General features: G+C 58.5%; 2 protein-coding genes across 9 annotated transcripts in view; both read right to left on the reverse strand.

Moving 5' to 3' along the window:
- Window positions 1-7,284, reverse strand: part of HDGF (heparin binding growth factor) — a 114,264-nt gene extending 106,980 nt beyond the window's left edge. Inside the window, exon 1 of the mRNA XM_069878857.1 lies at window positions 7,280-7,284. The gene's annotated coding sequence lies outside the window, so the exon portion shown is untranslated. The remainder of the gene's footprint in view (window positions 1-7,279) is intronic.
- Window positions 1-25,105, reverse strand: part of ARHGEF11 (Rho guanine nucleotide exchange factor 11) — a 34,191-nt gene extending 9,086 nt beyond the window's left edge. For 3 of the 8 annotated variants that reach the window (XM_069878696.1, XM_069878700.1, XM_069878694.1), the window contains exons 1-28: window positions 24,991-25,105; window positions 15,849-15,940; window positions 15,114-15,212; window positions 12,936-12,985; window positions 12,790-12,847; window positions 11,860-12,038; window positions 11,673-11,744; window positions 11,395-11,514; window positions 11,191-11,248; window positions 11,038-11,114; window positions 10,176-10,298; window positions 9,950-10,024; window positions 8,822-8,923; window positions 8,341-8,439; window positions 7,760-7,802; window positions 6,857-6,953; window positions 6,648-6,770; window positions 6,356-6,379; window positions 5,378-5,522; window positions 5,074-5,173; window positions 4,635-4,664; window positions 4,200-4,329; window positions 2,853-3,032; window positions 2,015-2,062; window positions 1,321-1,508; window positions 1,065-1,211; window positions 464-543; window positions 179-304 (exon numbers count right to left, since the gene is read on the reverse strand). In XM_069878696.1, coding sequence (XP_069734797.1) covers window positions 179-304; window positions 464-543; window positions 1,065-1,211; window positions 1,321-1,508; window positions 2,015-2,062; window positions 2,853-3,032; window positions 4,200-4,329; window positions 4,635-4,664; window positions 5,074-5,173; window positions 5,378-5,522; window positions 6,356-6,379; window positions 6,648-6,770; window positions 6,857-6,953; window positions 7,760-7,802; window positions 8,341-8,439; window positions 8,822-8,923; window positions 9,950-10,024; window positions 10,176-10,298; window positions 11,038-11,114; window positions 11,191-11,248; window positions 11,395-11,514; window positions 11,673-11,744; window positions 11,860-12,038; window positions 12,790-12,847; window positions 12,936-12,985; window positions 15,114-15,212; window positions 15,849-15,940; window positions 24,991-25,022 — 2,697 coding nt within the window. In that variant the 5' untranslated portion in view covers window positions 25,023-25,105. The remainder of the gene's footprint in view (window positions 1-178; window positions 305-463; window positions 544-1,064; window positions 1,212-1,320; window positions 1,509-2,014; window positions 2,063-2,852; window positions 3,033-4,199; window positions 4,330-4,634; window positions 4,665-5,073; window positions 5,174-5,377; window positions 5,523-6,355; window positions 6,380-6,647; window positions 6,771-6,856; window positions 6,954-7,759; window positions 7,803-8,340; window positions 8,440-8,821; window positions 8,924-9,949; window positions 10,025-10,175; window positions 10,299-11,037; window positions 11,115-11,190; window positions 11,249-11,394; window positions 11,515-11,672; window positions 11,745-11,859; window positions 12,039-12,789; window positions 12,848-12,935; window positions 12,986-15,113; window positions 15,213-15,848; window positions 15,941-24,990) is intronic. The other 5 variants (XM_069878699.1, XM_069878702.1, XM_069878698.1 and 2 more) reach the window with 5 other exon arrangements.
- Window positions 25,106-25,878: the final 773 nt, after the last annotated feature.

A 25,878-nucleotide genomic window follows, 5' to 3' on the forward strand; every position in this document is an offset into this window, starting at 1 on the left:
TTGGGAGAAACCAGGAGAGCACGAGAGTGGAAGGAAGAGGGTGAGAAGCCCAAGAGGCGGGATTGGGAGAAACCAGGAGAGCACCAGGGTGAAGGGAAGAGGGTGAGAGCTCTGAAAGGTGGGACCGAGGAAGCCAGGAGAGCAGCAGGGTGAGGAACGGCCCAGGAGAGGGATGAACCTGCATGAAGATCTGGAAGCGGGTCTCCTTGCGCTGCTTGGTTTTGATCAGCTCTAGGGCGATGGATTGGTAAGCGCAGAAGTCGGCAGCGACCTGCTGGATCTCCTCTTTGGCCAGGCCGTCAAACTGTGGGGGATGAAGCGGAGAACCGGGCTCAAGGAACCCCCAGGCTTGGCCCTAAGTCCTGCATCTCCCTCAGCTTGTTTGTCCCAAGCAGGACAAGGTCACCTCCACCTCTCCCTAAAGGTGCCTTCAGAGGCTCTACCACCCATATCCCTCCCTTACCCGAGACAGCATGAGATCCCCAATTTCTTTGATGATTGGTCCTTCTTCTCGGAGCTTCTTCATAGATTCGGAGAGAGAATCTGAGTGAGGATGTCAGAGAACAGACAGGACTCGCGTGAACGGGGTGCTGGAAGCACCCACCACTCATCCCTGCAAGCACCCGCTTGCTCCAGAAGGTCCCTCCTGGCTCTCCAGCACAGATCATAGAATCACCAGGTTGGAAAAGACCTCTAGGATCATCGAATCCAACCATTCCTATCAAGGGTGGATGCAGGAGAGCTGAAAACCAGATGGGTTGTGACCCACAGACTCAACGTGTCAAGGAATGTGACACCAAAAATGTGTCCTGAAGGCGTGGGGTGGTAGAAACCAAGTGTCCCAGCCACGGGCATGGGCAGAGCCTGGAAAAAACAGGCTCTGGATCGCTCCTGGGTCAGGGAAAGGATAAGCTGGGGTGGCGAGATGGTACAAAGCCATCAGCAGGGCTGGTGTGAGCGGTGGGTGACCAGCAGGAGCACCGGGAAGCTGTGGGTCACCTCCTGCTCCCACAGCGAGGGGTTATTTCCAAGGGAGAGCAGGATCTGAGCGAGAAGAGGCTTACTGTGGATTTCTATGAGGTCAGGGAGGTTGGGGAAGAGGAGAGCCAGCTCTTCCCGGGACAGCAGGCCCTCCTTCTTCATCCGCTGGTAGAAGAGGAGGTCGAGGACTCGGAGGATGCGGAGGTGAGACCCTTCGGTGGCAAAGAGCTCTGTGCGAAAGGCACAGGGTGGAGAAGCGCCCGGGGGGAGCCCCGCGGAGCCGGGAGGCGCTGCCGGGGGGGGTTCCCCGGTGGCTCCGGGATGCTCCGTGCCTCTTACCGTTGATCACCTCTTGCCGGTCGATCTCCTTTTGCGACAGGTTGGCCACCAGCTCCCGGCTGACCGTGTGCTGCCAGTTCTGGGAGTCCAACTCGGGTTCGAGGTCGGAGAGCTGACCCTGCTCGTCCTCCAGGAGGTGAGGCAGGAAGGAATCCACGCCGAAACCCAAGCTGGGCGACTCGATGCTCCTGGGAGGGTGAAGGGAGGTGGTGGGAGCACCCTGGCTACCTCCCGCCGCCAAGCAGCCCGTCCCGCAGCGCTCCCGGCACAGCCAATATCTACCTGGGCCCTATTTCAGCTTGAACCCGGGGCCTTCAGCACAAGAAGTACAAGCCTCTGACTCTCGAGCTAAAAGCCTAGGTCCCCCAGCAGCCATCTATTTAGGTCCTTTAAGCTCCTGCGGGAGACACAAGGGAACAGAGGTGCCCCCTGGCCCCAGGAGGATGGGGAACTAAGGGAGGAGGCCTTCCCCGAGCAGCCCCTGGGCCTCGCCTCCCCTTGTGCTCTCTCAAGGCTGGCTTACGGGGAGGGGAAAAGGCAGGAGGCACCAACGGAGCTTCCCTTGGTGCCCCAGAGCGGGGGAACAGCCCCAGCACACCCCTACGGTGAGACCCTCCTGCTCTGTAGGAAAACTGGCCCCGGGGACCCCGGCCGGCTGGGTAGAGACGGCAGAGGTGGAGGCTGCACCACTCACCTGCGTCCCATCTTGGGCGTGTACGGAGGGGTCGGGTTCTCCAGAGACCTGGGGAGGGACGGGAGAGTCACCCTCGTGTCATCAACAGGCAAGAAGGTGACATGAGTGCTGGATACGAGAGGCCAGGCTGGGAGAGCTGGGGTTGTTCAGCCTGGAGAAGAGAAGGCTCCACAGAGACCTGAGAGCAGCTTCCAGGGCTGAAAGGGGCTCCAGGAAAGCTGGGGAGGGGCTCTGGATCAGGGAGAGGGTGAGGGGAACGGTTTTGAGCTGCAAGAGGGGAGATGGAGATGAGATCTTGGGGAGAAATGTTCTGCTGTGAGGGTGGGGAGGCCCTGGCCCAAGTTGCCCAGAGCAGGGGTGGCTGCCCCATCCCTGGAGGGGTTCAAGGCCAGGTTGGATGGGGCTTAGAGACCCTGATCCAGTGGGAGGTGTCCCTGCCCATGGCAGGAGGCGGAACTGGATGGGTTTGAGGTCCTTTCCAACCAAAACCATTCCATGAATCTATGATTCTCCACATTCTGACCTCCCGCCCCACCTCCTCCCATCCCTGTCAGCTCCTCCAGATGCAGCGTTACCACCTGCAAGAGGAGTTTGGGGTACAAATGGGAATTGAAACACAATTCTCCCCGTTTTCCCCTGGCAAACGCTGGCCAGGAGGCTTTGCAGGAGGAGAGGGGCCAGGACCACCTCGCTCTGCATGGAAAAAACTTTCCTGAGGGACATCTCAGCCCACGGGGTTCACTTCCACGCCTCACACCATCCCAGCTCCCCTCTCAAGCTAAAAACACCCAGGGTGACCCAGGCCCCCCCTGCCCAGGGCTTGGAGGGCGTCTCCCACCTCGTGGACAGGCTGGAAGCAGAAGATGACGCCGACTGATGAAGCCTCGTGGCCTCGGCCGCAGCATCCATGTCCACATCGCTACGGGACCTGGGCACGTTTTCTGCTTTGCGGGATTTCTTCATCTCCTCCCGGCCTTTCAAGCTCTCCGAGCGGCCCAGCTTCACCTCGGCACGGGAACTGCAGGAGGAAGACAAAGCTGAATCATAGAAGCACAGAATCATAGAATCACCAGGTTGGAAAAGACCCACTAGATCATCGAGTCCAACCACTCCCATCAATCACTAACCCATCACAGAATCACAGAATAACCAGGTTGGAAGAGACCCACCGGATCATCGAGTCCAACCGTTCCCATCAAATACTAAACCATATCCCTCAGTACCTCGTCCACCCGGCCCTTAAACCCCTCCAGGGAAGGGGACTCAACCCCCTGCCTGGGCAGCCTCGGACACTGCCCAGTGACCATTTCTGGGAAACATTTTTTCCTAATGTCCATCCTGACCCTCCCCTGGTGGAGCTTGAGGCCATTCCCTCTCGTCCTGTCCCCTGGCCCTTGGGAGAAGAGCCCAGCTCCCTCCTCTCCACAACCTCCTCTCAGGGAGTTGCAGAGAGCAATGAGGTCTCCCCTCAGCCTCCTCTTCTCCAGGCTAAACCCCCCCAGCTCTCTCAGCCGCTCCTCTTCTTCTCCAGCCCCCTCCCCAGCTTCGTTGCTCTTCTCTGCACTCGCTCCAGAGCCTCAACATCCTTCTTGTGAGGAGGGGCCCACAACTGACCCCAGGATTCGAGGAGCGGTCTCCCCAGGGCCGAGGCCAGAGGGAGAAGAACCTCCCTGGCCCTGCTGGCCACGCCGGCTCTGATCCAAGCCAAGATGCCCTTGGCCTTCTTGGCCCCCTGGGCCCCTGCTGGCTCCTGTTCAACCAACCCCCCCAGGTCCTTCTCCTCCAGGCAGTTTCCAGCCAGACTTCTCCTAGCCTGGAGCTGCTCAGGGTTGTTGTGCCCCAAGTTCCTGGTCAAACCTCCTGCCGTTGGTCTCAGCCCATGGATCCAGCCTGTTCAGATCCCTTTGGAGCCTCCCGACCCTCCAGCAGATCCACCCAGATTAGTGTCATCCTCAAACTTGCTCAGGGTACACTCGATGCCTTCATCTAGGTCACCGATAAAGACACTGAACAGGGCTGGACCCAGCCCTGAGCCCTGGGACCCCCACTTGGAACTGGCCTCCAGCTGGATTTAATGCCCTTTCCCACCACTCTCTGAGCTGGGGCCGAGCCTGGTGGAACAAGCAGGGATGTCCCTATGCCTGGAAACCCACCCAAACCCACCGTGGGACCCCCAAATCCCTACCTGTCCGACTCCAGCAGGTCCTCGGGGAAGCTGCCGGTGGAGAGCCGCTGCGTGCCGGGCTCTTGGCTCTCGTAATGCTGGTTATTCTCAAAGTGCTGGATGATGTTCCTCACGTTGCCGGGTTTGACTGCTGGGGTGAAAGCAGGGAAGCAATTCCAGTGAGATGGAGCAGGAGATGCCGCATCCAGCTTGGGCTGCAGAGGCGAAGGCGCTGGTGGCACCACCAAGGGGGTTTCTCCAAGCCTGGTGGCCACGAGGGCTTCCAAGATGCCCCAATGCTGGATGGGAAGAGGCGACCACCACGAGCAGCCCCTCTCAGCACCCAACGCCCACCCCAGCACCCGGTGAAACCATGCGGGGGATTCCTCAGGGAGGGCCCGAAATAAAAACTGAGCACATGAGGCGAATGGCAAACAAAAGAAGAGGCGTTTTTACCTTCGACAGGGGACAAAGGGACATGAAATGCTGAAAGGAAAAAAACAAAAATGAGATGTCAAAGTAAATCCTGCATTTCGGCAACGAAGGAGGCAAAGGCGTGAGCTGACGGGATGAGAACTCAAAAGCAGAAGGAGAGGAAGAGGAACACGGGCACGCAACCCTTGCTCTCCACCACCTCGGCCCCTCCAGGAGCTCTGGGAGCCCCCAGGAGGGGGCACAGGAGAGAAATGTGGGGGCAGAGCTCAGCTCCAGCACCTTCCCACTCCTCTCCAAGGCACGTGGAAGCACAGAGAAGATATTGGCTCCAAGGAGCGGCTGGAGGAGAGCAGAAGGAAGCCCCATGGTTGCCAAAGGCCAGCGATAGCCCAGGGCACGCAGGTGGTTGCCGCTGCGGTGGCTGGAGGGTTGCAGCACCCCAGAAGATCCTGATACTCACTGCTTTGGGAGGAGATTTTGGGCTTCCCGATGTACTTGAGGATAGGGTTGCGCTTCTTGTCTTCCATGGCCTCCTTGTCCTTCTTGGTGCTGCTGCTCTGCTGGGACACCCGAGAGGGGCACTGATAAAACACACGGCCCTGAGGGCATCCCAAGTCCTCTCGGCGCTGCTGGAACGCTGCGGCACGAGGAACAGGACCAGGATCTGGCACAAAGCAGCACTCCAAGGCATGGAGGGGGACAGGGATCTCTGGAGAACCCCTCCCAACGTCCCCACAAGAGATCCAGCAGCAAGAGCCACCCACCTTCTTGGTCTTGGGGAAGAAGGGCAGCCACTTGTCCCTGTCTGGGAGGGACTGGGTCTTCTCAGCGGTGCCGGCCACCCGGGGCTCCCGGCTGCGGATGCCTGTGTGGTTCATATAGGTGCTGAGGGCAAAAGCCATGGGAGAGCTGGAAGAGAGGAGAGCGTGAGGCTGGAGATGCGACACCAGGGAAGGCTGGGACAGAGAATCCATGGAATGGATTGGGTCAGAAGGGACCTCAAACCCATCCAGTCCCACCCCTGCCATGGGCAGGGATGCCTCCCACTGCATCAGGGGCTCCAAGCCCCATCCAACCTGGCCTTGAACCCCTCCAGGGATGGGGCAGCCACCCCTGCTCTGGGCAACCTGGGCCAGGGCCTCCCCACCCTCACAGGAGAACATTTCTCCTTAAGATCTCATCTCAATCTCCCCTTTTACAGCTCAAAACCGTTCCCCTCATTCTCTCCCTGCCCTCCCTGATCCAGAGCCCCTTCCACACTGTTCTTCTGGTGCCCCTTTCAGCCCTGGAAGCTGCTCTCAGGTCTCTGTGGAGCCTTCTCTTCTCCAGGCTGAACAACCCCAATGCTCCCAGCCTGTCCTCGTACAGGAGGTGCTCCAGGTACCTCCCACTGGGCTCTGCAGGCAGAGAATCCATCCCTCCCAAGGCCAGAGAGGTCACCCCAGCGGGGCCACCAGCAAGTGAGACAGGAGAAAAGGCAAGAAGCAGTTCAAGAGGACAAGCTGAGCCGACAGGGGCTGTTGGGGGCTGCCCTGAGCACACCAGGACCCCCAGGTAAGCGTTTCCCCTTCTCCAGGGCCAGCACGAGAGCCCACAGGGCTAAATCTGGGATAAGGAGAAGGTGCTGGAGGCCACCACGAGAAGGGGATGTTCCTGCAACTTCTCTCCTTTGGCCTCCTCACCTAACAACTGCAAGACAATCGCATCTGGACGCGCTCCCCCTGTGCCCCAGGGCCACTCACCTCCTGTCCTCTTCGTATTTTGACCTGGAGAGAGAGATGAGGAGGAAGAAAAGAGCTTGTTTGGAACAGGATCCTCTACTCAGGCCCCCTGGTAGGGCATCCTCCATCCCACCACGTCCCCTGCCCCTCACCGCGCCCTGCGCCTGCTCCAAACTCTCCTTCCCACCTCCAACAGCAAATGCATGGATCGAGGAGCAGAGCCAAGCCCGCGTTTCATCCCCTTTGCCCACACCCTCGCCCCAAATCCAGACACGTGAGGGGCCTGGAGCCTCCAGGGTAGCCCAACACTCACAGGATGTCGCCCAGCTGGGCCAGTTGCTTCTCAGCTACTTGCCGCTCCTTCTGGGGGTCCCCGTCCAGGTCCAAGAGGTCGTTCTCCCCGTACAGACTTCCCAGGCCCATGGTGCGCTTCGTTCTGCAGAGGACAAGGATCAGGGAAACGAAGCCAGGCACCAGCAGGAGCTCCTGGAGCTCCGTGGGGCACCAGGGCAGCTGCATTACCTGTAGTCCTGGATCTGCTCCTGGATCTCGGGCATCACCATCTCCTGAGCTTCAAAGAGGGCGTTTTGGACATCGTCCCCATTCCGCAGGCGAGTCTCTGGGGATGGGTGAGGAGAATTCGTGTCTCCAACCATGCTCAGCATGCAAGGAAGGGCACAATGACCTTCTGGCAGGTCTCCCCTCAGCCTCTTCTCCAGACTAAGCAGCCCCAGGTCCCGCAGCTGCTCCACAACCCCTGTTCTCCAGCCCCTTCCCAGCTCCGTTCCCTTCTCCGGACGTGCTCCAGCCCCTCAAGGTCTTTCTTGGAGTGAGGAACCCAAACATGAACCCAGGAATCAAGGTGTGGCTTCACCAGCACCAAGTCCAGGAGGACAATCCCATCCCTGCTCCTGCTGGCCACTCTGTGGCTGATCCAAGCTAGGATGCTGGTGGCTTCTTGGCCACCTGGGACACTGCTGGCTCATGTTCAGCCGCTGTCACCCCGCAACTCCAGGTCCTTTCCACCAGCAGCTTTCCAGCTGCTCTTCCCCAAGCCTGGAGCTGCACGGGGTTGTTGTGACCCACGTGGAGAACCTGACACTTAACCTTGCTGAACCCCATTCCGTTGGCCTTGGCCATCGCTCCAGCCTGGCCAGATCCCTCTGCAGATCCTCCCTGCCCTCCATCTATGGATCCAGCTTCTTCAGATCTCTCTGCAGACCCTCCCTGCCCTCCATCCATGGATCCAGCTTCTCCAGCCTCCTCTGCAGACCCTCCCTGCCCTCCATCCATGGATCCATTCACCACAACCCCTGGTCCTGGCCACCAAGCCCAGAATCCTTTGGGATCCGGATTTGTCACCCTCCTAACAGCCCGGGTTGGCAGCGAAGGTGCCGGCACACGATCTGAGAGCCCCTCACTCACCAATCTCCGCCAGGAGCTGCTCGGACACCTTCACTCGGAGAGGCTGGGGAGGGAAGGCAGAAGAGAAGAGCAGCTCAGCACCGGTTCGCGTTCCCCGGGCAGCAAGCAGGGCTGGAAGGAGGTGGGGACACAGGAGAGGGGACTCTGTGCTCCTGCACCATTGCCCCAAGGCGATTTCAGCAGCCGGAGAGGGGAGAGCTGGGGATCAACCCCTCCCCAAGCGCCCTGCGCTCATCCCAGCATCCAAACCCCCCGCTCTGGCGCGACGCAGGGAGGTCCTGCTCCCTCCAAAGTTTCAGGAGCACAAACGGGAGCCTGGAGCCTCCTTCTTGCACCAGGACCCTCCTCTCCTGCCTGATCCGAGCTCCTGGGTGCCAGGGCAGCTGCAGTTGTGCAATGCATGTGAACGCGCTTTACGCAACCGCTTGCACCAACACAGAGGAACCAGCGGTGACAACGTAACCTCAGTGGCAAAAACGGCATTAAAAACCATCCCCGTGGGAGAGACGCCGCGGCCAGCGCTGCTTTTCCAGCTGATCCCCTGCAGGGACAAGGAATCCCGTGCCGGGTCCCGTCCTCACCGCGTTCCTGTCCAAGAAGATGTTCCAGATGTCCTTGGCCAAGCCTCGGGAATCCTTGGGGCTCGTCTGCTGGCAAACGTCGGTGCACAAGTAGAAAAGCTACGAGGAGGAGGAGGAGGAGAGAGCAGAGGTGGGCGGCGAAGGAGGAAGAAGCTTTGGAAAGGGAGAAAAGCTCCGGAGAGCGGCGCCCATGAAACAGGAAACGACGGGCTGGGGTCTGGGGAGGGCAAAACCCACCCCGTGCCACGCCTGGGAGGAAGGGGAGGAAGTGTAACCCTACGCGGAGCTTCCCTCTCACGTGCACACGCAGCCCGGGGAGCCCGGGGCTGGCAGCTGGCAGCACGAACCAGGCAGCAGCCGGAGCCTCCGGCACCGCCGAGCTGGGCGGCTGAGCTCAGCAAAGCAGCATCGCCCCGCGCCTCGCCCGGAGAAAAGGGACGGGGCCAAATCTGCTCCTCTGCATCCCAACGGGATCCCTTACCAGGGCGCTGGGATCGGCCTGCGAGAAGATGTAGCGTAAGAAGACTCCCAGATGCGCCGGGCGGGATTTCAGCTTGGTCAGGTCCTGGAAGAGGGAGTCGCACTGCGGGGAGAAAGGATGAGAGGAGAAGAAGCCCGTTAGGAAGGAAAGGAATGAACTCAGAGAATCCTAGAATAGTTTGGGTTGGAAGGGACCTTAAAGATCATCCAGTTCCAACCCCTTTGTCATGGGCAGGGACACCTCCCACTGCATCAGGGGCTCCAAGCCCCATCCAACCTGGCCTTGAACCCCTCCAGGGATGGGGCAGCCACCACTGCTCTGGGCAACCTGGGCCAGGGCCTCCCCACTCTCATGGTGAAGAAATTCCTCCTTGTGTCCAGTCTAAATCTGCCCCTCTCCAGTTTATCCCCATTTCCCCTTGTCCTATCATCACAAGCCTTTGTGAACAGTCCCTCCCCAGCTTTCTTGTAGCCCCTTCAGGTACCGGGAAGTCACTATAAAATCTCCTTGAAGCCTTCTCCAGGCTGAACAACCCCAACTCTCCCAGCCTGTCCTCACACGGGAGGTTCTCCAGCCCTCGCATCATCCTTGTAGCCTCCTCTGGCCCCGCTCCAACAGCTCCATCTCCTTCTCCTGCTGAGGATTCCAGACCTGGACACAATCCTCCAGACGAGGTCTCACCACAGAGGAGCAGAGGGGACAATCCCCTCCCTCCCTGCTGTTCACGCTTCTCTCAATGCAGCCCAGGACACGGGTGGTTTCTGGGCTGCGAGCGCACGTTGCCGGCTCAGGTCGAGCTCCTCGTCGACCAGCACCCCAAGCCCTTCTCCTCAGAGCTGCTCCCATCACATCATCCCCCATCGTGTACTGAAACCAGGGATTGTCCCAACCCAGGCGTAGGATCTTACCCTTGGCCTGGTTGAACCTCCTGAGGTTCTCTGGATCAGACCTGTCCTACAACTCAGCACCAGGATGAACCTCCAGCTCCTGCTTCCCCTTTCCCTCGGACCAGCCTGGATATCCCTGGGTTTCTAAAAGCCACCGGGAGGACCACAAAGGGACCCACGTGGGAGAGGAACAGCCCTAAGGAGCGCGGCTGAAAGCCAAGAACACCTCGAACACCGTTACCTCGTTATTGAAATACCCTGGGTCACAATCCTCCTCGGGCCCGATGATGAGGGGGCGTCCTGTCAGGTCCAACCACTGCCAGGGAGAGGGGACAATTAGGAGCCAGGCGCTCGCTTTTGGGGGACGTTTTCATCCTCCCTGCACCCCGAGGGAGGATTCGGTCCTGTCTGATGGGGTCCAGCACCCAGAGGACGCCCTGGGACCCCCCGGCTCGGCCCCAGCCCACCTGCCCGGTGCTGTCGGATCCCTGCCGGCGATGGTGCTGGAAGAGGCGGGCGGTGATGACCGGGGAGGTTCGTGGGCTGTCCAGGCCGTGGTCAGAGAGAACCGAGTTGCGTTTCAAGGAGACCTGCTTGGGACAGCAGCGAAGGTGTCAGGGGCTGCAGGGACAGCGAGGGTCCACGCTGACACCACCCAAAGGCACCGGGAGCATCAGGAGAGCAGCTTCCAGGGCAGAGATCACAAAGGGAGACGGGACGAAGGAACTTGGAAGCCATAAACCACCTCAGGGGCCATCAGAAACACTTCAAGATTGGGACCACAAGCCTGGAGCTTCGGGGTACCCCTCATTTTGGGGCAGTCGGGGAATTATGGAATGGGTTGGGTTGGAAGGGACCTCAAGCCCATCCAGTCCCACCCCGGCCATGGGCAGGGACACCTCCCACTGCATCAGGGGCTTCAAGCCCCATCCAACCTGGCCTTGAACCCCTCCAGGGATGGAGGGCAACCTGGGCCAGGGTCTCACTGCCCTCACTGGAGAACATTTCTCCCTAAGATCTCATCTCAACCTCCCCTCCTGCAGCTCAAACCCCTTTCTCCATGTCCTCTCCCTGCCCTCCCCGCTCAAGAGCCCCTCCCCAGCTTTCCTACAGGCTCCAATCACACCAGGCTGAGCATTCCAAGCCTGAATAACTCAGGGCTAAGGCCGTGTTACAAGAAATCCAGCTTCTTCAGACGGCCAACAAACTATTGTGATGGCAACACCAGGTCCTCAGCCCCTCAGGACACACAGATCCATCCACCAGGGCTTTCTCCTCTCTCCCAGGTCCCAGAAGAAGTTGGGGTGGGCTCCCCACGGCTGCTCTCACCTCGCTTACAGAAGGGAACCGCTCCGTGCCGGACTCCAACCCGCTGTCACCGTCCTGGGAGTCCACGGAGAGGCGTCCTGGGAGCGAAGGAGAGCCTGACACGCGTGTTCAGGAGATGGGGACACAGAGGCAGCGTCTAGTGGCACAACTCACCTTCCATCACCCTGAAACCCGCCGAGCCGGAGTCGCCGCTGCTCAGCCGCCCTGAATCCTGCAACATGAGATGTGTTGGAGCCTTTGGAAACCAGGGATGTCTTGGTCTTGGAAGGGTTTCCCCAGGCTTGGAGGGAGCTGGGAGGATGGCAGGAGCCCTAAACCAAGGGGAACCCCGTTAATCCCCCAGCGCATTTCACGTACCACGGAGCCCCCGGTCTCCTGGAGGATTTTGAGCTGCAGTTGGCTGACGCGCCGGCGTGCGCCCTCGATCTGCTCCTCCACCGCCGAGGCGGGGTTGCGGCTGTACGCCTCGTAGAAGCGCTGAGAGGAGAGAGAAAGAGGGGTCCTTCCATCAGCCTTCATCCCACAGGGAAACGGGGCTGAGCAGCTTCTCTAGGATCATGGGCTGAAGGATCCGCAGGTCGCTGTGACCTGTGAGAGGGCAGAGAAGCCAGGACAGGACCAAGAAACTGCTGTACCTGTAATTCTGCCTCCTCCTGTCGCAGCATGTTCCGGAGAATCTGTGTCGCGTGCTTCTGGACTTCAGGGTCCTGTGGTTTTGGATGGAAACAAAGAGGTAGACTGAGCTCTGCCCTCCCGCTTCCCACCGTGCTGGGTGGTGGGATGGAGCGGGAGAGCAAGGGGTGATGCTGGGGAGCTCTCTACCTGCAGGGGTTTGGGGTCGGTGATGCGCTGCAGCGGGGGCAGCGGCGGCGGGGGAGGCGGGGGGGGACAGGCAGGGGTGACGCGGGGAGCCCCCGATGTGCTCACGTCTGGCTGAGAACCGGAGAGCCCAACCGAGGGAGGAGGAGAGCCCAGGAGCGTCAGGGCAACGTAGGCACCGGCTGGAAAAACGGGGGAGCGGGGAAGGGAAGGTGAAATCCTTCCTTATATCTAGCCTAAATCTGCCCCTCTCCAGTTTATCCCCGTTCCCCCTCATCCTGTCACCACAAAGCTTTGTGAACAGCCCCTCCCCAGCTTTCTTGTAGCCCCTTCAGGTACTGGGAGGTTGCTATAAGGTCTCCTTCTCTTCTCCAGGCTCAACAACCCCAACTCTCTCAGCCTGTCCTCACACGGGGGGTTCTCCAGCCCTCACATCATCCTTGTAGCCTCCTCTGGACCCGTTCCAACCGCTCCATCTCCTTCTTCTGCTGAGGATTCCAGAACTGGACACAATCCTCCAGACGAGGTCTCACCACAGAGGAGCAGAGGGGACAATCCCCTCCCTCCCTGCTGTTCACGCTTCTCTCAATGCAGCCCAGGACACGGGTGGTTTCTGGGCTGCGAGCGCACGTCGCCAGCTCACGTCGAGCTTCTCATCGACCAGCCCCCCAAGCCCTTCTCCTCAAAGCTGCTCCCATCACATCATCCCCCATCGTGTACTGAAACCAGGGATTGTCCCAACCCAGGCGTAGAATCTTACCCTTGGCCTGGTTGAACCTCCTGAGGTTCTCCCATGTTCCTGCATTCCCATTCTCCCTCCCTGTGCTCCATCCACCTCAGCCGGGCACGATGCCACTAGGTGGCTGGTGGGGATGAGGGCTCCCTGCCTCCCAGAGTGGGAAAAAGCCACCGCAGCGCCCTGCCCCTACTCACACTTGATTAACTTCACCACTTCAAGGTGCGAGCTGTTGGTCACCATCGTGCCGTTCACCTAGGAAAGGAGAGAGGGGAGCTCAGACAGGCTGGTGGGGGAAGCAGGACGCACGGCCCTGCCGGGATTGATGGTTGGGGACGCTCACCTTGACTATCCGGTCCCCTTCCTGCACCCCGGCTCTCATCGCCGCCCCCCCTGTGATGGAGGGAGGAGAGAAGCATCAGGAGGGATGGAGACGCAGCAGATGGAGCCAGGAACTCCCCTCCCACCCGTCCTAGATCATCCTAGCAGCTATTGTCCGGCTCAGGTTGGACACCGGCACCACCAGGCATGAATTCCCCGTGGGACAAGGCTGGATACTGAACTTTGGGTGCTTTACACCCAACACCCAACATAAATTGAGCTTGCAGCTCATCCAGACAAGCCCTTCTCTGCTCCCCCAGCCAGACCCCGGCCTTTTCCATCTGTCTCGGGATGGATGAGGGCCCCCCAACCTGTTATCCCACCATTCAGGTTGGCTCCGACGCATCTAAAGAGCCACAGCGTGCCTGGATCCAAAGGCAGGAGCGGGGCTCAGGAAAAGCAGCCTTGCTCTGCCTCCTCTCCTCCCCGCCTGCTCTTTAACAAAGCTGCCAAGGCTGGAATATATGAAAAATTCACTTTTCCTAAAGCCAAAACCAAGAAGAAAATGTTTCCATGAGGTTCAATTCCAAGCCAAGGGCCTGAGACACGGCAGCGAGCTCCAAGAGTGGAAAGTACGCTGGATGGTTGGGATTCTTTCGGCTCTAACGATCTCGTTATTGGCAAATGAAGCGAGCGGTGAGAGAGGGGGGACAGGATTCCGGACTGTCCTGCTCCCAGGGAGCTCATCCAGCCCTGGGATGAAGGGGCCGACACAAGCACCTCCCTCGGACAGAGAGGTGGATCCAGCACTAACTTGCCCTCAAAACTCGCTTTCGCTTTCCTAAATTCTCATTTTTTCTGGCTTTGGGGCTAGAGAAGGGGGGAGGAGGTGGGAACATCCGCTGTAAAATAAGCAGCTCATAGTCGATTTAAATTGCTGCTCCCGGCCCTGCCACCCCGCAAAGTCATTAGACAGCAAAAGCGGCAGCGTCTCCTGCAGCTCAGAGCCAGGAGCTGCTGAATCTCTGTTTACCCAGGGCTCCAAGAGGGAATTCCTCACCCACCCGCTGGCAGCAGCTCCACAGGTTGTAAAAGGAGCAGGGAGAGCGGTTCCGGGGAGCTCCTTTAAAACATCACCCCAAAAATCCATCCCTACCCCCGGCAACCATGCCCTGCCCATCTCGGCTGATGCTGCAGAATCACAGAATCACCAGGTTGGAAAAGACCCACCGGATCATTGAGTCCAACCATTCCCTCAATCACTAACCCATGTCCCTCAGCACCTCGTCCACCCGGCCCTTAAACCCCTCCAGGGAAGGGGACTCAACCCCCTCCCTGGGCAGCCTCGGACACTGCCCAACCACCCTTTCCATGAAATATTTTTTCCTGCTGTCCAGCCTGACCCTCCCCTGGTGGAGCTTGAGGCCATTCCCTCTCGTCCTGTCCCCTGGCCCTTGGGAGAAGAGCCCAGCTCCCTCCTCTCCACAACCTCCTCTCAGGGAGTTGCAGAGAGCAATGAGGTCTCCCCTCAGCCTCCTCTTCTCCAGGCTAAACCCCCCCAGCTCTCTCAGCCGCTCCTCTTCTTCTCCAGCCCCCTCCCCAGCTTCGTTGCTCTTCTCTGCACTCGCTCCAGAGCCTCAACATCCTTCTTGTGGGGAGGGGCCCACAACTGACCCCAGGATTCGAGGAGCGGTCTCCCCAGGGCCGAGGCCAGAGGGAGAAGAACCTCCCTGGCCCTGCTGGCCACGCCGGGTCTGATCCAAGCCAAGATGCCCTTGGCCTTCTTGGCCCCCTGGGCCCCTGCTGGCTCCTGTTCAACCAACCCCCCCAGGTCCTTCTCCTCCAGGCACTTTCCAGCCAGACTTCTCCTAGGCTGGAGCTGCTCAGGGTTGTTGTGCCCCAAGTTCCTGGTCAAACCTCATCCCGTTGGTCTCAGCCCATGGATCCAGCCTGCTCAGATCCCTTTGGAGACCCTCAAAACCCTCCAGCAGATCCAGCTTCCTCCCAGCTTAGTGTCATCCTCAAACTTGCTCAGGGTGCCCTCAATGCCTTCATCCGTCACTGATAAAGACACAGAACATGACTGGCCCCAGCACCGAGCCCTGGGGACACTGCAGTGAGGATCCCAAGCCAGCAACACTTAGGGAGGAAGGAAAAAGGCTTCAAGGCGCCTCCTGCCCTCCTCTAGGCCCCCTCTCACCTGGCCGCACCGACTGCACCAGGACAACGCGGTCCCCGCTGACGGTGAAGCCGAAGCCATGCTGGTCCTTCTGGATGATGACGCAGCGCTGGACCAGACCTGGGGAAGGAGAGGATGGAGAACCGGTGAGATCGGAAGGAGGGCAGTTAGAATCATAGAACAGTTTGTGTTGGAAGGGACCTTAGAGATCATCCAGTTTCACCCCTGCCATGGGCAGGGACACCTCCCACTGCATCAGGGGCTCCAAGCGCCATCCAGCCTGGCCTTGGACACCTCCAGGGATGGGGCACTCACAACTTCCGTGGGCAACCTGCCCCAGGGCCTCCCCACTCTCAGAGTGAAGAAATTCTTCTTTATATCAAGCCTAAATCTACCCCTCTCTAGTTTCTCCTTGTTCCCCCTCATCCTATCCCCACAAGCCTTTGTCAACAGCCCTTCCCCAGCTTTCTTGTAGGCCCTTTCAGGTACTGGAAGGTCGCTATAAGGTCTCCTTCTCTTCTCCAGGCTGAACAACCCCAACTCTCTCAGTTTGCCCTCATATGGGAGGTTCTCCAGCTCTCAGATCATCCTTGCAGCCTCCTCTGGACCTGTTCCAACAGCTCCATCTTCTGTTGAGGCTTCCAGAACTGGACACAGTACTAGAATCCTCAACATAAGAAGGATATGGAAGAGGAGATGAGAATAATATCCATAAGAAGGATATGGAAGAGAAGAGGAGGGGGCAGGAAAGCTCACCTGTGGTTTCGGAGGAGTCGGAGGGCTGGCGGTGGTGCCCAGGTGACCTCCTCTCTGAAGATGAATCACTCAGGGACGACAGGCTGCTTAACCTGCGGAGGAGGAGGAGGAGACATCAGGGATGTGGATGGATGGATGGATGGATGGATGGATGGATGGATGGATGGATGGATGGATGGAGTGATCCCCCAGTCATGGATGGGACTGGGATGAAGCCTTTCTCCAGCCACAGCTGGAACCAGGAATGACTGGACAGAGACCTGTTGGAGCAGGGACAGAGGGGTCCAAAATCAAGGGGAAGAGTGAGAAAATGCAGCGAGAAGAGCAGCTGGTCTCCAGCTCACACCCCAACAGCTGCGGTGAAGCTTCCCGTGGGGTCAAGCCCTCTACTACCAAAAACAACGCCCTCAGCGAGCCCAGCCAAGACCACAAAGCCAGGTGAGACTCTCACCCTCCGCAAGGTCCAAGCAAGAGGACATCCTATCCCAAAATACCCCACAGGGACGCAATGTTGGAGCCCGACATAGACCCAACAGCTGCTATAGTCAATTCCCAAAGCTCCTTCCTTGCTCCAGGAGGTGAATATTAGGAAACACCTTCTTTAAGGTTGCCTGGATGATCGTAATCCAGACCCGATCTGCACAACCGTTACTGCACAGCCTCTAATTAACTCCATTATGACCCTGGGGGATAAATCAGGAGCCCAGGCACGGGCGCAGCCCAGTGTGGGGGCTGTAGAAGCGAGGACGTGGCCGGAGCATCCCAACAGCTCCTCGAGGAGCTGCAGCTTGAGGTGGGACCTCATTTCCGAGGCACCGTGGGATGGAGCCCGGCTCCTTCATGGGTCAAAGGGAAGGTGCGGGATTAACTCCGCGGGATTACCCGGGGCCGAGGGTGCGTGGGGCAGGTCAGCCCTAATCCAGCCCAAGGAAGGATCGGCTCCTTTTTTCCGCATCGCCCCGGATGCCAAGACTTAAGGCGCTGCCGCACAGCGCGATGCTAATTAAGAATCTTCATTAAGGCGAAGCTCCCTGGTGCCTATGGGTCCCCGAACTAGGGTGCTCAACCCCAAGCCCGGCCAGGAGCCACCGGTCCGAGCCCAGTGCTGTGTGGAGAGACGCCAACTCCAAGCAGGAGCCTCTGGAAGGAGCAGGGAGGGCGCTGGCTTATTGCTGTCTAAAAGAGTGGTTTAATTCGGCTTTGCGTAAGCTCCTTCCTAATTGACTTACGGAGAGCCAAAACGCCCCATTTTAAACCCAACGCTGGCCAGCTTGACACGGACCTGACCCTGGCGCCCGATTCCAGCTGGGAAAGCTCCTTTCGGTGCCCTGATAGCTCAGCCTGCTGGTTTTCCCGAAAGCTGCAATTCCAGAGCCCTCGTACGATGCTCAAATCCTGCAACTATGAGCGATTCACTCGGTCCTGGTCTCTGAATCAGCACCTGCAGCCACGTAGTTTCATGGCAGATAGGAATGGTTGGACTCCATGAGCTAAGAGATCTTTTCCAACCTGGTGATTCTATGATCCTGTGCACCAGAAACCCATACAAGGTTCTGCTCTGGGGTTACCTTCTCCAATTTGCAGCCCAGAAACCAACCGGGACCTGGGCTGCATCCAGAGCCGTGGGAGCAGCATGAGAAGGGAGGGGATTCTGTCCCTCTGCTCTGGTGAGACCAAACCCGGAGCCCTGGGTCCAGTTCTGGAGCCCTCAGCGTGAGGAGGACATGGAGCTGTGGGAGCGAGTCCAGAGGAGGCCACAGAGATGATGTGAGGGCTGGAGAACCTCCTGTGTGAGGACACACTGAGAGAGTTGGGGTTGTTGAGCCTGGAGAAGGCTCCGTGGAGACCTTAGAGCAGCTTCTAGTGCTGAAAGGGGCTCCAGGAAAGCTGGGAAGGGGCTCTTGACTGGGGAATGCAGGGATGGGATGAGCAGGAACGTTTTTTGAGCTAAAAGAGGGGAGATTGAGGTGAGATCTTAGGCAGAAATGTTTTGCTGTGAGGGTGGGGAGGCCCTGGCCCAGGTTGCCCAGAGCAGGGGTGGCTGCCCCATCCCTGGAGGGGTTCAAGGCCAGGTTGGATGGGGCTTGGAGGCCCTGATGCAGTGGGAGGTGTCCCCGCCCATGGCAGGGGTGGGACTGGATGGGCTTTGAGGTCCCTTCCCATCTAAACCATTCGATGATTCTATGAACAGGATGCAATCCTCATAGCCTGCACCCGGAACTGTCTCTGAGAGCAGGAGGTTTCATTTTATTCCTTCCCAGGTCTCCAAACGGCTGCTCCCTACGATTCCCAGCTCCGGGGAAGAGAAAATGGGTTGTAAACAGCCAGAGTCCACACGGGCACGTCTGGAAACCCAGAGCCTTGGGAGGCGAGCGGGGACGCAGGCGGGACCAGTGCCAGCCCCTCAGCAGGAAATATGGAAAAAAATAGCAATATATTTGGAAAAAAAAAGGGGAAAAAAAAAATCACAGTTTGAAAAGGGAAATTGGTGTCTCGGTGAGACGCCTCTTGCGATTGAGTCATTGCTTCCAGCACAGCCCCGATGATACCGGTAGCACCAGGATTACCCGGCATCTCCCGTGCCAAACCCTGCCGCCCGTTTCCCATTCTGGGGACAGGAAGGAAGGAAGGAATTTCAGCTTCAAAAAAAACCCACTCGAAATGATTCAGCTTCCTCCCCTTCCCCCTCCGCGCGGCGGGGCAGAGGGAAAAGGCTCCTCTCCTGGAGCTGCTCCAGCCTCGAAGCCTAAAAGCCAGCGGTGGGGACATCCCTTGGGGTCTCCTCGCGCTCGGGGTCCCCTGGGAACGCTGGGAATAACGGGCTCGAGGCTCGGGCTGTGCGGCCGCCTCATCCGACTGCTGCACGATGACGCATCGGGGAAGCTCGGAATGATGCGGCTGCGGCTGAGTTTGCACGGCGAGGCAGATTTAAACCTCACCGAGGTGCCTTTTGCAAAGGAAAAGAAGGGGAAAACACCCCTTTTCACCACTTTTTTTTTGCTGCAGCGTGACAAAACCTCATATTCCCAAAAGTGGGTTTCATCCCATCTTTTCCCGCATGAGAACGCAAACCAGGTTTCCACCTCCCACCCAGCAAAGCCCATCGCGGATTGAGAACCTGCTGCCTCCATCCCCACCGTGTCCAGCCTGCATCCCAGCTCCCTTCTACCCCGGGAATTCTGGGGATTCGGCTCGGCATCGGCAGCCAGCTGAGATCCGGAGGGTCACCGTGGCACGCAGGCTACGTGCCACTGCCAAGCAGCCACCCCGCAGCTGCCGCCGCCGCGAATCCACGAGGCCAGAGTCATCCCAGAGCCATCCGGGCTTTACGCAGCAAAGCTTTCCCCTTTTCTCTCTCTCTCTCCCTTTCCTTCTTCTCTATTTTTTTTGCCAAAGGAGGAAAGTGAAGCCTCGAGCCGGCACGGGCTTGGTAGCACAGTTCGTGTTGCAAATCAGATGCAAAATCTTGTGTACACGCACAGCAAAGTGAAGTGAAATCGAGCCCTGGTCCAGTTCTGGAATCCCCACCAGAAGGACAACATGGAGATGTTAGAACAGGTCCAGAGGAGGCCACGGAGATGATCCAAGGGCTGGAGAACCTCCCGTGTGAGGACAGGCTGGGAGAGTTGGGGTTGTTCAGCCTGGAGAAGGCTCCGAGGAGACCTTAGAGGAGCTTCCAGTGCTGAAAGGGGCTCCAGGGAAGCTGGAAAGGGGCTCTGGACCAGGGAGAGGACAAGGGGGTGTGGTTTTGAGCTCAAAGAGGGGAGACTGAGATGAGATCTTAAGAAGAAATATGAGGCTGAGGAGGCCCTGGCCCAGGTTCCCCAGAGAAGTCATGGATTCCCCATCCCTGGAGGGGTTCAAGGCCCGGCTGGATGGAGCTTGGAGCCCCTGATCCATGGGAGGTGTCCCTGCCCATGGCAGGAGATAGAACTGCTTGGGCTTTGAGGTCACTTCCAACCCAACTCATTCCATGATTCTAAATCCCTGGATTCCGCCAGCAACTTCCTCGCAGCAGAGAGGGAATTCAGCAAAAGCTTGATTTAAATTAAGCCTTTTAATTAAACGGCGGGAGGGGGAGGCATCCAACCCCAACGCCAGCGAGCGGAGCAGCCCCGGTTGTTCCTGCCATGGCAGAATCCAATTGTGTGTGAGCTGCAGATTTTTGCAATGCCGGTTCCTGACGGAGAGGAACGGAGCCGGAGCGCAGGGACAGCTGCGATTCCGGGCAGCCAGGAGGTGACGCAAAAGCCGTTGGGTTTCGCCGTGGTGTTGCCTACTGGGCTCACTGGGCTGGGGCAACCTCTCCAAGAGGACGAGGAGACCCTAAACAACCCTAGAGCTGGCTCTGGGAGCTCCCGGAGCAGGATTAGACCCCAAAAGGGATGGAAATCTGAGCGCCCTGCCCAGCAGAGACCAGCAAGAGTTGGGGAAGAACCTGAAGGGGCTGCAGAGCCAAGGTGGGAGGGGAGGAAAAGGTGAGAAGGGTTCCTATCTGAATTAGATGATCTTTGCTAAATAAAAGTGAAGTTTTACAACTGCTACCAGTGAAATTTGGCCGGATCCTGCACACAATAAGCCCTTAAAACCAGATTTTCTGGGTGGAAAACTGTGTGCACCATCCTTTGCCTCCTGGCCTGCAAGAAAACCACAGCAAAGGAGCGTGGAGCGAATTCGAGAAGGAAAGCAGAGCCAGAATCTGAATTCTTCACCATACGAGATGCGGGGACTTCGACTCCACTCACAAGCTCTCCTCACACCGGGTACAAGGACTCTGATTCCAATCCCAAACTCTCCTCACGTTGGGTACAAGGACTCCAATTCCAATCCCAAGCTCTCCTCACACCGGGTACAAGGACTCTGATTCCAGTCCCGAGCTCTCCTCGCACTGGGTACAAGGACTCCGATTCCACTCCCAAGCTCTCCCTGCGCCGAGCGGTGTAAATGATTAACGGTGCCTCTCGTCACCTCCTGGAACACAGACTGGCAGATCTGGTTTGTCCGGCACCGAGGGCGTTTTTGGGGTGCGCGATATGGAATAACCTATCCCGAAGGGATGTTTTCTTCCTGACCTGCCTCCTAAATAAAAAGCCACGCAGCCCGCAGCGGGGAAGGACGCGCCTCTTCTCACCAGCGCAGCTCGGGAACGGCTAAAACACTTTCCTTCAGCCTCCTTCTACGCTCAAAACCATCGAAAGGATAAAGAGCAGCGACCAAACCCATTGATAAGCCGCGTGCCCACAGCCAGATGCCACTAACTGGTGGTTCCCTGGCTTCTTCTGTGTCTTCCAACACTGTGGATGGAAGATCTATACTGGTTTGCACTGGTCTGGTGCTGGGAGCCTGCTTGGCTATGGATGGGCTGCATAGACCATGCCCATCGCTTGCTTGGTGGTGGCAGGAAGGCTCCTGGGGTGGGTTTTTTGGGGGAAAATCCTCATATGAAGCCATTTTCAGGTCATTTTTGGTGCTGAGGAAACCATGTCACCCAGCAACAAGCAGCTCCCGGCTCGGCCGGGGCACTTGAGGCGCCTGACCTTAAAGAGCGGAGGAGAGCGCGGCTATTTAAAGAGCAGAGAGAAGTCTTAAGCCGGGCAATGACGCCTCGCAGCTCCTCGAGGTGGGGAAGCCGGGCAGTCGCACCAAATCCCGCCTGAGATCGGAGCGAAATCCAGCAGAACCTTCATTCCTGCTCCAGAGGGGCTGGCTTGGAGCAGGCAAACCCTCACCAGGGACCTTGTGTCTGCGTTTTCAGGTTAATTAAGAGTCATGCCAAAGGGGAGTGGAGTTAGGGACTCGCACACACGCCCTGTCCCTCAAACCAGGAGGTGAGAATGCACCAACCCATGAACCCCATCACCTTTTGGTTCAGCAGCACATGCTGATGCACCAGGAGGCCACATTGAGCATCTCCAACGTGGCCAGAGAGGGATGTCTCCACTGGACACGGCATCACAGCTGCCCCAACGCCCTGAAGAGGTGTCTTTTGGGCCACAGGGAGCAAAAAAATCCCTCCTGCTTGGGTCGTGGACATAGAATGATGGGATGGTTTGGTCTGGAAGGGACCTCAAGCCCATCCACTCCCACCTCTGCCATGGGCAGGGACACCTCCCACAGCATCAGGGGCTCCAAGCCCCATCCAGCCTGGCCTTGAACCCCTCCAGGGATGGGGCAGCCACCCCTGCTCTGGGCCAGGACCTCATCAGCCTCACAGCAAAACATTTCACCCCAAGATCTCATCTCAATCTCCCCCTCTTTGAGCTCAAAACCGTTCCCCTCATCCTCTCCCTGCACTCCCTGATCCAGAGCCCCTCTCCAGCTTTCCTGGACCCCCTGTAAGCACTGGAAGCTGCTCTAAGATCTCCTCACAGCCTTCTCTTCTCCAGGCTTAACAACCCAAACTCTCTCAGCCTGTCCTTGTACAGGAGGTTCTCCAGCCCTCGGATCATCTCCGTGGCCTCCTCTGGACTCGCTCCAACAGCTCCAGCTCCTCCCTGTGCTGAGGACTCCAGAACTGGATGCAGGACTCCAGGTGGGTCTCACCAGCATGGAGCAGAGGGGCAGAATCCCCGCCCTCCCTGCTGGTCCCGCATCTTTGGATGGAGCCCAGGACACGGTTGGTTTCTGGGCTTGCCGGCTCATGTGGAGCTTCTCATCCCCCAGCACCCCAAGTCCTTCTCAGAGCTTCTCTCACTCACGTCGTCCCCTAGTCTGTATTGAAACTGAAGATCGCCCTGACCCAGGTCCAGGACCTTGCACTTGGCCTGGTGGAACCTGACGAGGTTCACACGGCCCCGCTTCTCCACCTTGTCCAGGATGCCAAGACAGGCCTGGGTTGCCCATTCCCAGCTCCAAAACACGCGTTGAACTCCATCTTTCCAACAGAAGCGCCGCCAACCTGGGACCGACCCATCTGGAGATGGTGGGGACACGAGCTGGACCTTCACCATCGGTTTGACCCCATTCAGAAGGCGACCACATCCCACTAGGGTTTAATTAGCTTAATTAGCTGTGAGGAACGGAGGATTGACAGGGATACGATGCCCCAATCCATCCCAGTTGCACAAACCCGCCCCAAAAGGCCACTTGAAGCAATTTAGGGTAAAAAAGAGGTTATTTGGGACAAAACGTTCCGATAGGAGTGGAGGTAGGTGGGAATATGGGAGATGGGAACCCAACCAAGCCAACCAGGTTGGATTTAGGGGAAGGGGGGGGGACCTGGTCTGAGCATCGTGATGGGATGGGACCAACTGGGTTGATGGAAAAGGAGAAGGCTGAGACCCCCTCGGCGATGGAGACCATGCCTGCTCCCAAAAACACTGAGTTTCACCCCAAAACACGAGAAAGCTGAGCCCCCTCCCATATACCTGCTCCCCAAAACACCAAGATTCACCCTAAACCCCATAGAGATGATGGGGGGGGGAACACTGAGAACTTTCCCTCCTCAAAACCTTGATTTTCACCCCAAAATGCAGAACGAGGGAAAGGCTGTGACACTCCACCCCCTGCATCCACTCCCCAAAACACTGAGTTTCACCCCAAAACACATAAAGAGGGAAAGGCTGCCCCACCCTCCCCAAAACACTGATTTTCACCCCAAAACATGTAATGGGAGGCAAGCTGAGCACCCCCCCCAAAAAAAATTTTGAATTTTTTAGCCAAAACACATAAATGTGAGGCAAAGGAGGTAGAGGCTGCGCCCCCCACACCCCCAAAACTCAGATTTTTCACCCCAAAACACATCAGGGCGATGGAGGGGGTGGGGAAAAGGCTGACACCCTCCCCAAAATCACTGATTTTCACCCCAAAACACACCAGGGCCACGCACGGTGGGGGAAAGGCTGACACTCCCCCCCCTGCAACACAGATTTGCACCCCAAAACCATAAATTTTCACCCCAAACCCACATAAATACGATGCCAGAGGAGTGAGGGGCGTGCAGGTTGAGCTCCTCTCCACCCCAAAACATGGATTTTCACCCCAAAACATAGAAATACGAAGCAGGCTGCCCTCTCCCCAAACACCTGCTCCCCAAATCACTGATTTTCACCCCAAAATGTATCGGGGGGGAATAGCTGCCCCCCTTCCCACGCCCCAAAACCACAGATTTTCACCCCAAAACACATAAATGTGATGCAGGGGGTGGGGGAAAGGTTGTCCTTTCCCTAAAATACAGATTTTCACCCCAAAAACACATAAGGGCCACGCACGGTGAGGGAAAGGCTGACACCCCCCCCCCATTCCCCAAAAACACGGGGTTTTACCCCAAAACCACAGATTTTCACCCCAAAAGGCATAAATGCGATGCAAGGGGGGGTGCAGGCTGAGCCTCCCCACCCCAAAACTACAGATTTTCAACCAAAACCACGGATTTTCAGCCCAAAACCACATAAATGTGATGCAAGGAAGGAGGAGGGGGGGTGCAGGGTGAGCCTCCCCACCCCAAAACTATGGATTTTCACCCCAAAACACATAAATGCGATGGAAGGGAGGGGGGGGAGGCTGTTGTCCTGCCCACACACATCCCCTGTTCCCCAAATTCATGGATTTTCACCCCAAAAACACATCAGGGGAGGCCAAGGGGGTGCAAGCTGAGCCACCTCCCCCCAAAAACAAGCATTTTCACCCCAAAACACATAACGGGGAGCAGGCTGAGCAACCTCCCCGCCCCCAAACCCACGGATTTTCACCCCAAAACGCATCAGGGCGAGGGAAGGGGTGGGGAAAAGGGCCTCCCCCCCCCCTCCTCCCCTCCCAAAATCACTGATTTTCACCTCAAAACACATCAGGGCCCTGCACGGTGAGGGAAAAGCTGACACCCCCCGCCTCGAATCACGGATTTTCCCCTCAAAATCACGGATTTTCCCCTCAAAATCACGGATTTTCCGCGCAAAAACATATCAATCTAATGGAAAGGGGGGGGGGGGGGAGGGAAGGCTTCACCCCCTTCACCCCCAAACCCACAGATTTTCAGCCCAAAACATATAAATGCAACGAGGGGGGGAGGGCGGGGGGTGGGGGGGGTGGGGTCTGTCCCCTCCCCGCTCCCGAAATCGTGGGGTTTCAACCCAAAGGAGTGCGGGGGGGGGGTGCAGGGGGGGGGGGTTGAAGGAGGGTCCCCCCCCACCCCCAACCCCGTTACCTGCCCGGTGCCCGCGGTGCCCGAACGCTCATGGTAGCTCGCCGCCCCCGGCACCATCCCCGGAGGGGGGCGAGGAGGAGGAGGAGGAGGAGGAGGAGGAGGAGGAGGAGGAGGAGGAGGAGGAGGAGGAGGAGGAGGAGGAGGAGAGGAGGAGGAGGAGGAGGAAGCACAAGCGGAGGGGGAGAGGCCTCAGAGCCCGCCCCCGAGCGGCGGCTGGGCCCGGCAGTGGGGGGGGGGGGGGGGGTGGGGACATGGGGGACATGGAGGATTGGGGGGGGGGGGGAGGCCATGGGAGGAGGGAGGGAGGGGACAGGGGAGGTGGGGGACATGGGGACGTGGGGGAGGGGACATGGGGGGAGGGAAGGGAGGGGGGATGGGGGGGATGGGGGGATGAGGGGAGGGAGGGGACATGGGGGACATTGGGACATGGGGGCCATGGGGGAGGGAGGGGACATGGGGGGCGTGGGGAGATGGGGACATGGGGGGGATATGGGGGGGTATGGGGGGAGGGAGGGGACAAGGGACATGGGGGACATTGGGACATGGGGGACATGGTGGGAGGGAGGGGACATGGGGGGCATAGGGGGAGGGAGGGGACATGGGGAGATGGGGACGTGGGGGGACATTGGGGAGGGAGAGGACATGGGGAGATGGGGACGTGGGGGGACATGATGGGGTATGGGGGGAGGGAGGGGACAGGGGACATGGGGGACATTGGGACATGGGGGGACATGGGGGAGGGAGGGGACTTGGGGGACGTGGGGAGATGGGGACATGGGGGGGACATGGGGGGGTATGGGGGGAGGGAGGGGACAGGGGGAGATGGGGGACATGGGGGGGACATGGGGGAGCGAGGGGACAGAGGGACGTGGGGACATGGTGGGAGGG

The sequence above is a fragment of the Phaenicophaeus curvirostris genome, chromosome 29 (genome assembly GCF_032191515.1).
Source record: "Phaenicophaeus curvirostris isolate KB17595 chromosome 29, BPBGC_Pcur_1.0, whole genome shotgun sequence".
Lineage (NCBI taxonomy): Eukaryota > Metazoa > Chordata > Aves > Cuculiformes > Cuculidae > Phaenicophaeus > Phaenicophaeus curvirostris.